General features: G+C 44.9%; 1 protein-coding gene across 1 annotated transcript in view; it reads right to left on the bottom strand.

The window, feature by feature from the left end:
* The window catches only part of LOC126182661 (midnolin homolog), a 780673-nt gene that overhangs the window by 142821 nt on the left and 625192 nt on the right, over positions 1–12660 (bottom strand). The window contains exon 4 of the mRNA XM_049924873.1: positions 3569–3963. Within this exon, the coding sequence (XP_049780830.1) occupies positions 3569–3853 (285 nt within the window). The 5' untranslated portion in view covers positions 3854–3963. The remainder of the gene's footprint in view (positions 1–3568; positions 3964–12660) is intronic.

Raw genomic sequence — 12660 nt, 5'->3', positions numbered from 1 at the left:
AATCTTTTGTTAAACTCCTATCAGAACTCCTATCAAACATTATATACTGCAGAACCGTAAAAACGCTCCTGCTTTTAGTAGATTCACTACAGAAAGCAGACTGTACTAAATGAAAATTTATGTTTATATTCACTAGCACATGGCGTGTAGCTACACGAATTAAGGACTAAAGGCAGTGATAGTTTTAAAAAAGCAATAAACAATATCACTGACTAGGTTAGCAGGTGACATACACATTCTGGCAGAAAGTAGCGAAGATCGCGTCGTAGGAGAGTGGATGAAAGAAATAGAAAGGAAAACAATGGGCTGCTAAACATAACAGATCAATGGTACAGAGTAGGAATGAAAGTATTCCACTATCCAGGGAATGAAGCAAGGAAATAGATTAGAATAGTCAGAGAGGGCTTTCTTTAACCTAACAGGTCAGCTACCATCAGGAATACTGATGTCGATTTGCGCAATATGTTTTTCGAACATGACAACTACATCCAATAACGATCTGTGAGAAAACTAAAGACGGAGAAATTGCCATTAACTGAAATGCTATGCTACAGAAAGATGTTCCAAAATAGCCTTCGCAACTTTGATCAAGCCTATTTCAGAAATGAGGTAGTAAAAAGTTGCGGTTTGTGACAGGAGATGGCATAGACCGAATCTTTCACAGGGGCGCAGTGGAACTTCCAGATACGTTACAGAAGCACACCATCACCATCGCGACCGACCTTCACACAGTGGTACCCGACGTTCAAAGAATCCGGAAGTGTCATGAAGAGGACGGCAAGTTCTGGACGTCCAGGCACAAGTGATGCAGATGTGCAAAGGGTGGGACAGGAATTTAGCCAGAGTCCAACCAAATCAGTTCGTCAATCGTCTCGACAGCTGCAGTTACCACCAACCACGGTGCACAGGGTGCCAAACATGAGAACAGAGCTTTATGCAGAGTGCAGCAGCTGCATGCCAAAACGCAAAGCACTTGCAAATGAGATACTGAGTCGCATCGACGATTGGCTAGTCTATCTAAAAAAAGGTGATGGTCACGGACTACGTTTGTATTCTTGAGTCCAGACCTACACCCTGTGAACAGATGTGACTCCCTGAACCCTCTGTTTAGCATGGAAATTGTGTGGTGTAGTCTGCTTCATGACTGCGTGGTGGGACCGTTCTTCTTAGCTCATGTGGCACTAACCTCGCCTTTTTATATAATGAAACAGTTTTCATTTCCACATGGAGGCGAACCGCAGCCTGACATCATGCTGCAGCAGGATGGCGCACCTCCTCACTGCGCCTCGATCCGATCGTTAGAGGGGCTTTAGACGACGCATTCCCAGTTTCGATTAACAGAGGACTCTTTTCCAGGCTCCCAAGATTTCCACGCAAAACTTCATTAGATTTTTTTTTCTTTCGGACTTTGTGAAGTATTCTATCTACCACACGCCGGTGCACGACCTGCAAGAACTGCGAACTCGCATTACAACAGCAATTACTATCGTTAATGAGAACATGCTAGGCCGGACATAGGAGGAATTAGAATATCGCTTAGATATCCTGCGCCACATTTAACTCTGTGCCGCTCGAACTTTAGGAGTGTGGGAACATTATGCTGTAACCTGCACCCTTCTGCTGTCCCCATTTCTGAAATATACGTGATAATAAGAAGGGACCGTATTGGTAGGACATGTTCTGAGGCATCAAGGGATCACAAATTTAGCATTGGAGGGCAGCGTGGAGAGTAAAAATCGTAGAGGGAGACTAAGAGATGAATACACTAAGCAGATTCAGTAGGATGTAGGTTGCAGTAAGTACTGGGAGATGAAGCTTGCACAGGATAGAGCAGCATGGAGAGCTGCATCAAACCAGTCTTAGGACTGAAGACCACAACAATAACAGCGTGATAAAATTTTGGAACAGTCATTTTGGAGAACCCTGTATAAAATATGAAATTAAACAGTACTATTGAAAGACGAGAAATGAGAAGTCTATGGAAACGCGAGAAAAAGAGAGGACAGAGAGGAGGTAATTTGCTGGGAGGAAATGTAGAGGGGGTAGGCGTAGATACCTATAAAATGAGAATACAGTATCTGATCAAAAGTATGCGGACACTGCTATGTAATGCGGAGTGACTACCAGATGTTACAAAAGACAGGGAGTATTGGGTTGTCAGTAGGGAATCAGTAAAGGAAGAAGGGATCGGGCCGGTACTTCGAACACTGGCAAATCATTGGATATCACCTGAATAATAAATCCATCTGGGACACATGAAAGCTAGCCAAGCCGGCTGCCGGTGGTGTGACTGAAGTAGAAATCAGAAGGAAAATTACACTTAAAGCAAGACCTGACAGACCTAATGTGCTGACAGACAGGGAATACAGAGCACTGCGGAGGGTGGTTAAAAAAGGTGGCACGAAATGAGCAGAAGGAATCATTCGTGGTACCAGCCGTCCGGCTAGCATAATGACTGTAATTAGTGAGTTGAAAAGAATGACTTACAATTGTCGATCAGCTCCTCATAAACCACGCAAATTTGTAGTCAATCGTAAGTGACGCTGGAGGTTATGTAAAGAACGGCTCCCCTGGACAGCTGATGACTCGAAACGATTGATTTGCAGTGATGAATCACGCTAAACCCTGTGACAACCCGATGGAGTTATTTGCGTTTGACGAATGTTTGAAGAACGTTACCTGCCATCGTGTGTAGTGCTAACAGTTAATTAGGAAGCAGATGGTGTTTTTCGTGGTTACGGGATGTTACCTTACTGCGTTTAAGAGAAAGCATGATACGGAAGGATATTAACACATTTCACAATTTTGTGTACTGCATACAGCAGAGGATCAGCTCGGAGACGATGACTGATTTTATCAGCACCATGAACCCAATGGAACACATCTGGAAGAAACTTCCTGGCAGATTAAAACTGTGTGCCGGACCGAGACTCGAACTCGGGACCTTTGCCTTTCGCGGGCAAGTGCTCTACCAACTGAGCTACCCATGCACGACTCACGCCCCGTCCTCACAGCTTTACTTCTGCCAGTACCTCGCCTCCTTCCTTCCAAACTTTACACAAGCTCTCGTGCGAACCCTGCAGAACTAGCAGTCCTGAAAGAAAGGATATTACGGAGACATGGCTTAGCCACAGCTTCGGGGATGTTTCCAGAATGGTAGAGCACTTGCCCGCGAAAGGCAAAGATCCCGAGTTCGAGTCTCGGTCCGGCACACAGTTTTAATCTGCCAGGAAGTTTCATATCAGCGCACACTCCGCTGCAGAGTGAAATTCTCATTCTGGAAACATCTGGAAGAGTTAGAACATAAAATTCGTTCCACACCCCAGCGTCCAGCATCAGTGCATTCTCTGGTTTGTGCTCTTGTGAAACAGTTGCCATTTCTTCACATACATGCAGACACCTCATTAAAAGTATCCGCAGCAGAGATCAAGTCGTCATAAATGCGATGAGTGCATACACGGTGGAGGATCACACAACAACCTGAACCTACATCACCCCAAAGCGAGTAGTATGCTCTTCGCAGAGAGTCAGTAGTATTTTTCCGGGCGCAGACTGCGGCAGTACAGACCTGAGCGGCGGCTTCGCGGTCCCTGCGCGCCCGGCCCGGGCTGCTGGGGGAGTTGCCCGCGCAGCCTAGAGGTCGGCCGCCCCTGCCGCCCCCGGGTCCCGCCCCCGACGCCTTTCCGCCGCCGAAAGCCTTAGCGCCGCGGCCCGCAGCCGCCGCCGACCCCGCCTGTTGTTGTTGATGTTGCTGCTGCTGTTGTTGTTGTTGTTGCTGCTGCTGCTGTTGTTGTTTCTTCCGCGGTCGCACGATGTGCGACTCCATCCACGACCGGAACTTGAGCCCGAACATTGGTGCGGGCTGTCTGCGACCTGGCGGACTGCCTCGCTCACTGGTCGTCGTCTACCTGGGCTCGGCGAAAGACGGCCGCGCCGTCTGCAGTGGCCAGTGGGAGGAACCGCCTGCAAACCACAATTATCACGTCTTTAGTGTTAGTGGAACAAAAATGGTTCAAATGGCTCTGAGCACTATGGGACTTAACTTCTGAGGTCATCAGTCCCCTAGAACTTAGAACCACTTAAACCTAACTAACCTAAGGACATCACACACATCTATGCCCGAAGGAGGATTCGAACATGCGACCGTAGCGCCTAGAACCGCTCGGCCACAACGGCCGACCACAGTGTATCATGACAGCGAAAACTGTCTCCAGCGAAGAAATGCGTTAGTAGAAGCGTTAAAGATTCCAGTAAACACGGGTCTACAAACGAACCGCCTGCGAGGTACTCGTAAATGCGTCGTTACGAGTCACCGCTGATTTCAGTATGAAATATTGTCCTGACTAGTACAAATTTATTTGAAACGTAAACTTTTAAAATATGTCTCCGTCTAACTGGTATCAAATTTTATCTATGGCCTACCTTAAGAAGGCATACAATACTCCTACACAACGTTAAATGTGAAAATTTTTTGTACATTTCTATCTGTGCAAGGAAGTGTACCACGTACTGTCCTGGAATTTGGATGCAATATTGGTCTCGTCTCAGCAATGAGCTACCAATTCTTTCAATTCATCTCGTAAATCTTAACAACAAACAGATCCCTGATCCTGTTATTCAATTGTATCAAGGAAAGCAGTGTACACTTCACTTCTGAGATGACTAGAGAAAAATCCAGAGGAATGGGGTGAGATGATCTTTGAGGCCAAGGAACAAGTGCTGCTTTACATCAAGGGTTATACTGTCTCCCTAAATGTCTTTAATTAGTAGCGAAATACGCCTTTGGCCTATATGCGTGTTCGGTCAGAGGGATAGCTGCCTTCTGTAGTAATAATAACAATAATAATAATAATAATAATAATAATAATAATAATAATAATATAATAAAAAACTGAGCGAATGCATCAACAATGAACTTGAACAAGCGTCATGGGACGTCCACACCGACCAATAATGAACAAAACGAGATTTATATATAAAAGAAGAAGGAGGAGAAGCAGAAGAAGAATAATCCGAGAACGTTAATACACTGCATCAGGGATTCTGGGAGGCGCGCCGGCTGCGGATCGAATCCGACCGGCAGATTAACGATGAGGGCCGGTGTGCCGGACAGCTTGGATGTGGCTTTTAGGTGGTTTCCCACATTCGACTTGATGAATATCGGGCTGGTATGCACGTCCTGCCTCAGTTATACGATTCGTAAATTTCTCGAAAATTTTCTCATACTTCCACATGTAAGAACACTAGACGCAGGCAGATGGGATACAATTCCGTGCTGGGGCGGATTGAGGGGAGGGGGTGATAACGAGAAGGGCATCTGGCTATTCTCTACCATTAACAGTGCTAAATCCATCCTAAACATGTCGAACCCGTGAAGATACGGGCTAAAGCTAGAAAAAAACAGAAAGGCGATTAGATAGACCTTTAACACAAAAATTAGCACTTTGAATTCATTTGCTCTAACTAGAAAAATATTTCATACTGAATTCGGTGACAGCCATAATTTAGAATTATGTTCAAACGGCTCGTTTGCTGATCCATGTTTACTGGAAAGTTGACTCAGTAACACAGTCTAGATCACAATACATTTATTTTTAGGCCACATAGGGATTATAGACATTGGCTGCGAGCCAGCGTTGGTTTAAATCAATGGGCAAAGTTGAAAATTTGTTCCCGACCAGGATTCGTACTTGAGTCTCCCGTTTGGTAGGAATGTGCGGTAATCAATGCGGAATCCAGATACAGTACACCTGCATCTACATGGATACTTTGCAAATCACATTTAAGTGCCTGGTAGAGGGTTCATCGAACCACATTCACAATTCTCTATTACCCCAATATCGTATAGCGCGAAAAGACGTAATACCTATATCTTTCCGTACAAGCTCTAATTTCCATTATTTTATCGTGGTGATCGTTCCTCCCTATGTAGGTCGGTGTCAATAAAATATTTTCGGATTCGGAGGAGAAAGTTGGTAATTGGAATTTAGCAACGAAAAACGCCTTTCTTTTGAAAATGTCCAGCCCAAATCCTGTATCATTTCTATCACACTCTCTCCCATATTTCGCGATAATACAAAACATGCTGCCCCTCTTTGAAATTTTTCGATGTATTCGGTCAATCCTATCTGGTAAGGATCCCACACCGCGTAGCAGTATTCTCAAACAGGACGGACAAGCGTAGTACAGGCAGTCTCCTTAGTAGTCTGTTACATTTTCTAAGTGTTCTGCCAATAAAACGCAGTCTTTGGTTAGCCTTCCCCACAACATTTTCTGTGTGTTCCTTCCAATTTAAGTTGTTCGTAATTGTAATTCCTAGCTATTTAGTTGAATTTACGGCCTTTATATTTGACTGTTTTATCGTGTAACCGAAGTTTATCTAATTTCTTTTAGCACTCCTGGTGGATGACCTCATACTTTTCGTTATTTAGGGTCAAACTGCCAATTTTCGCAGCATTCAGATAACTTTTCTAAATCGTTTTGCAATTTGTTTTGATTTTCTGATGACTTTATTAGTCGATAAACGACAGCGAAATCTGCTAACCACCTAAGACCGCTGCTCAGATTGTCTCCCAAATCGTTTATATAGATAAGGAACAGCAAAGGGCCTGTAACACTCGCTTGCGGTAGGATTAAACTCTCCCCGTCAGACCCAAATACCAAACTTATCCACATACTACTAAGGTAGTGCCAATTGCCCGTTATTCTCATTATTCGCGGCATTTCGTCGGTTCCCGTAAGAGTTCGAGCCTGACGTGCACCTGCACTGAAGAGATCATTTGCAGTCCTCGCCATGTTCGAAAGAACATACACGATATATGTATAACTAATGCGAGGGCGGCCAATGATATTTTCAGTGCAGATGCACACCCAGTTCGAACTTTTACGGGAATAGACGAAATGCCGAGAGTAACAAGAATAATGGGCGAGGGGCACTTTTTAGCAGCGTGTGGATAGGTTCGGAATTTGCATTTGATGGGAGGTGTGGTAGAGTGGCCCGTGGAGTTGCAACGAGTAATGTGTCCGGATAAGACATTGGTCAGCACATCTGCCAAGCAATCAGGGGACCCACGTTCGAATATCAGCCCAGCACCTATTTTCAGCGATCTCCATTGATTTAAATGAATACCCTTTCGCAGACTATGTCTGTAATTGGTTCCAATGGCTCTGAGCACTATGGGACTTAACTTCTGAGGTCATCAGTCCCCAAGAACTTAGAACTACTTAAACCTAACTAACCGAAGGACATCACGCACATCCATGCCCGAGGCAGGACTCGAACCTGCGACCGTAGCTGTGGTATGTCTGTAATTCCTTTGTGTCTTAATTCATAGTGGCTGCTGGATCAAAGCTGTGGTTGTCCTTTCCGACATACCAGAAAGAACTGACATCACATATATATATTTTTTTATGATTAGTTTCAGTTATTGCAGCCAATTTTCAGAAGTAGTTACCTAAAAGCGGTAAGGTTTGTAACTAAAAAAATTTTACTGATACGTGGTATACACAATTAGCATGAAACGCAAAAAAAAAATAAAAAAAATACTCGCTGCGTTCCCAAGCAACCCCTGTGCTATAGAGTGATCTCCACTTGGAAAACATAAATGTGTGTTCCCCTATTTTTGAATAGATCATCAACAGCATTTGTAATTATATCACACGAAAAAAAATTTTTTTGTTATTTGTTATCAGCCTGTCCATCCGTCTGTTAAAACATCTTCTTTTCAGGAACGGGTAGAAGTATCAAGTTGAAATTTGTGCATACTAAGGTATATGGTCCCTTGGAGCTATAACAATCGTTAGCTTTTAAAACCAACGCAGTCAAAGGATACGGCGATTTAGATCTATGTTACACATTTTGAAAGTAGCGAACTCAAACCTATAGGGTACTTCCTCTTGACGTAGTCAAGAAATTTGGTAAGAAGAAAGGTTTTACAATACAAGTAAAGAAAAAACATGAGAAAATTACTAACTTATAATTACATCACACGAAAAAATATTTCTTTTGTCATTAGTTATTCGTCTTCAGACTTGAAATTAAAGCCGTTCTACGAAGTTTTTGTATCCCTGCGAACCATATATTGACAGCATCAACGTCGATAACAGTCAAAAATCGTCGAGCTTCTCGATTCCCAGAATGGATGAAGTGCTTGCATACACAATTAACTGTGTACGGTACCTTCAGTGCGAGTCTTACTCTCAGCTGGCCAATTTTATTTCTTTCTGGCCCTGTTTACCTCGAATCTTTACGGTTGACCGACATTTTTTATGTCTCATCCGCACAGACACTCTCATACTACTGGATATACTTGTCAGTTTTTCTTCATGACTTGTGCGGTTTTGTCGTACGGAATTAAGGTACGAGTATGTTCTAGTGATGGTTTATAGCCCTAACGGCCCTTCGACAGTTGAAGGAACTTTGATATTACAACCGCACCGGGTTTTATTCAACATGAACAATCCAAGTAGTAGTTGTGGACCACCGACTTGCACACGCGAAATCTACACACGTTTCTCAGTCAAAGATAATGTTCTCTAACTAAATATTTGATTTTAATTTTTATGTCACGCGAACTAATGCCTTTACGAATGCTACCCGTGTTCGAAAGCCTGACGACTGTACGATTCGTGGCGTCGAGAGACGCTGGCGCAGTGACATCTGACCAGCGTTTTTTTTTGCCCACTCTGCAGAATACAAAATGTCCTGCGGTCCCGTTTACCACGAGCTCTGCCGTAATCGTCTCGGGCGCAGTGCGACAGACGCGTACGTCTGCACCGAGCGGTGAATAAGCCAGCACGCGCCTGGCAGTCACCAAGAGCACGTGCGCGAATGCGGGCTTCATTACGCGAGCGACAGGTGAAAAGAGGAGGGGGCGGCGCAGCCCACTGCCGTCAGCTGGGCGGCGGACAAGCGGCCGGCCAGATTACAAAGAGGCGAGCGGACAATGCGCCGGCGGGCTCGAAAACGCCGATAATGGGAAACATCCATCCCCGGCTGGGAGCAGAGTCCGGAGTACCGTGGGGCCGGCCGCTAATAACGCCAGTGTGGCGGGCTGCTGCAGACGCCGTTTCCCGATAATATTAATACCGCCCGGCCAGGACTCGGCAAGGCTCACCTGTCCGCCGCACCCAATGAGACGCACAGTGGCTACAAGCCTGACTGCTCTCGGATATTATACACAGCTTTGAATTACGAATTCCGTGAAAGTGAATCGAGATGTATTTCCATGCAAATGTGTCTTCCTCAATGTAAACGGCACGGGAATTAGGAAAGCAAAATTATGGCACCAATACCAGAGTGATAAACAGAATGGCTTACCTTTCTCCAATTTTTGTCGGACTTTTTTCACGGGGCCTTTGTTGTTCGTTCATTTCCTTCAAGTATTACTCGACAAACGTGTGTAGCCATGTCCCGAACTACAAGCATGGAAAGTTATCGCGGGAAATGGCTTTACGAACAGGTGCGATTGCTGTAAGAAGACAAGAGAGCTGACGGAGAAGGCGACGGAGTGTACAAGCAAAACGTTAAAGAGCTGAGTAGCTCGATGATGTGATGATGTGCAGCTGACCAACCGAGGGACACAATGCCCAGTGAAATAGAATTCAAGTATCTACACTAAACAAGAATCAAGCGCACTCAATGAATATTCCATTGCCGATAGAGTGAATGTGTTGCTAAGCAGCAATACAAGGAAGTAGCTACCTTACCGAAACTTCACAGTTTTCGTCACCAGTAATGGACTTCAGTTTTCACAAAGGAACACTGAGAAAAATCGTTCTGTCTATGTGATTTGGTATTAAAAAGTACCGGAATAAACGACCAACGCACAACAACATTATATTTTTACGAAAAAATGATGCATCACAATTAAAGCAATCAGTGGCTTCTTTACAAGAAAACATAGTTTCGTACACTTTACACTGTGAATAAATGTTGTCAGTGAGCGATTGGAACACTGCCAGACGATAGTGATGGTCAATGTTCACTTGAGTTGCTGCATATGGCATTACCTTGTACAGGGTGAACCAGAACTTCACCGACAAACTTTCAGAGGTTGTTCAGGGATAACTTTCGAGTATTTTGGTATAAGGGACGCACGCTCTCCGGCAGCTTGTTGCTGCGTGATAATGTAATTAAGATTTCCCGAATCACGCTCGAGCCGCGCGGGATTAGCCGAGCGGTCTCAGGCGCTGCAGTCATGTACTGTGCGGCTGGTCCCGGCGGAGGTTCGAGTCCTCCCTCGGGCACGGATGTGTGTGTTTGTCCTTAGGATGATTTAGGTTAAGTAGTGTGTAAGCTTAGGGACTGATGACATTAGCAGTTAAGTCCCATAAGATTTCACACACATTTGAACATTTTCAATCACGCTCGAGTCTGAGGAAACCCTTCACAATAGTGAAGCCTTTAATACAAAATGATCAAAAAGTATGTCACAAAACACACTAATTAAACCTTCCAGTACCTTGTATTCGAGATGAAGAAAATACTGGACAGACTAAAAGTGAGCTGGACGACGGCCCTCGAGTAGGAGCAACACTGTGCACTGCAAAAGTGTATCCACAAGATATAAAACACATAACACGCCCACACCTCTAATGGCAGTGGTACTTAAGACTGGTTACCAAAAAATTAACACGAAATTGAGAAGCAACATTTGCATAGCTGTTGGAGTCAAAGAACCTTCAAAACTGCCAGGCACTTAAGTGTGAACTGCACAGTAGTCATGCAGATCTATATACACTATTTGATCAAAAGTATCCGGACATCTGGTTCAAAATGACGTAAGTTCGTGGTGTCGGCCCACCCTAGACAGCTTCCACTCTCGCAGGCATAAGTTCAATCAGGTGTTGGAAGGTTTCTGGGGGAATGGCAGTCCATTCTTCACGGATTGCTGCACTGAGGAGAGGTATCGATGGCGGTCGGTGAGGCCTGGCACGAAGTCGGCATTCCAAAACATCCCACAAAAAATGGTTCAAATGGTTCTGAGCACTATGGGACTTTACATCTGAAGTCATCAGTTCCCTAGAACTTAGAACTACTTAAACCTCACTAACCTAAGGACATCACACACATCCATGCCCGAGGCAGGATTCAAACCTGCGACCGTAGCGGTCGCGCAGTTCCAGACTGTAGCGCCTAGAACCGCACGGCCACTCCGGCCGGCGACGAAACATCCCACAGTTGTTCAATAGGGCGTGCATTCAACAGGGCGTGCATTAAGAACAGGTGCTCGATCGGGTTGAAAGACGCAATCGCCATCCCCGAATTGCTCTTCAACAGTGGCAAGCAAGACGGTGCTTAAAATATCAATGTAGGCCTGTGTTGTGATAGTGCCACGCAAAATAACAAGGGGTGCATGGCCGCTCCATGAAAAACACGACCACACCATAACACAACCGCCTCCGAATTTTACTCTTTGAACTACACACGCTGGCAGATGACGTTCACCGAGCATTCGCCATACCCACACCCTACCATCTGATCGCCACATTGTGTACCATTGATCCGTCACCCCACCCAACGTTTTTCCACTGTTCAATCGTCCAATGTTTACGCTCCTTACAACAAGTGAGGCGTCGTTTGCAATTTATCGGTGTGATATATGGCTTATGAGCAGACGCTCGACCATGATATCCAACTTTTCTCACCTCCCGCTTAGCTGTCATAATACTTGCAGTGTATCGTGATGCAGTTTGGAATTCCTGTGTGATGGTCTGGATAGAAGTATGCCTATTACACATTACGACCGTCTTCAGCTGTCGGCGGTCTCTGTGAGTCAACAGAGGAGGTCGACGTGTAGGCTTTGGTGCTGTTCGTCGCCCTTCACGTTTCTACTTCATTATCACATCGGAAACAGTGGACCTAGGTATGTTTAGAAGTGTGGAAATCTCGCATACGGACGTATGACACAAGTGACACTCAATCATCTGACCACGTTTGTAGTCTGTGAGTTCAGCAGAGCGCTCCGTTCTGGTCTCTCTCGATGTCGAATGATGACTACTGAGGTCGCCAACATGGAGTATCTGGCAGTAAGTGGCACCACAAGGCACCTAGTATGAAAAACGTATGTTTTTGAGGATGTCCGGATACTTTTGATTATATAGTGTATATCTGTTCATCTCTTGCAAACGTGAATGCTGTGGTGAAAAACAAGAATCATCCTTTCAGAGAATCGGCAAAAGCATCTGACTGCAGAACGATTCTAATGCAAGCAGAGTACATCTTGCACAAGGATCGCGAAGACCAGATAAGAGAAATTTGGACTCGTACAGAGGCATATAGACAATCGTCTTCCCCTCGCTCCATTTGCATCTGGAACAGGTAAGGAAATGACTAATAGCGGTAAAAGATACCGTCTGATCGTAGTCTGCTGCACACGATTGTCGTGCTTAGACGACAGGCAAGTGTGACAGCACCAAGCCTTGAACGACATTGTTCGTACTTTATACTAGAGTAAATTTTTTTGACAATGTATTCATATGAATGAGGAAGCAAATAGGCCGTGTACTTTACAAAGGAACCATCTGGGCATTTCCTTTAATATTGATGGCCGGACGGCGATTTGAAGCTCGGTGACTCCGAATACGAGCCCACTATCGCAACAACTGTACCGCTACCTCATTCTATATAAGCGAGTGCAGGCCCGTAATGGATGGAGT

This window comes from Schistocerca cancellata, chromosome 1 (genome assembly GCF_023864275.1).
Source record: "Schistocerca cancellata isolate TAMUIC-IGC-003103 chromosome 1, iqSchCanc2.1, whole genome shotgun sequence".
Classification (NCBI taxonomy): Eukaryota; Metazoa; Arthropoda; class Insecta; order Orthoptera; family Acrididae; genus Schistocerca; species Schistocerca cancellata.
The sequence above is the reverse complement of the archived record's forward strand: the minus strand, read 5'-3'. Positions and strand labels throughout refer to the sequence as shown.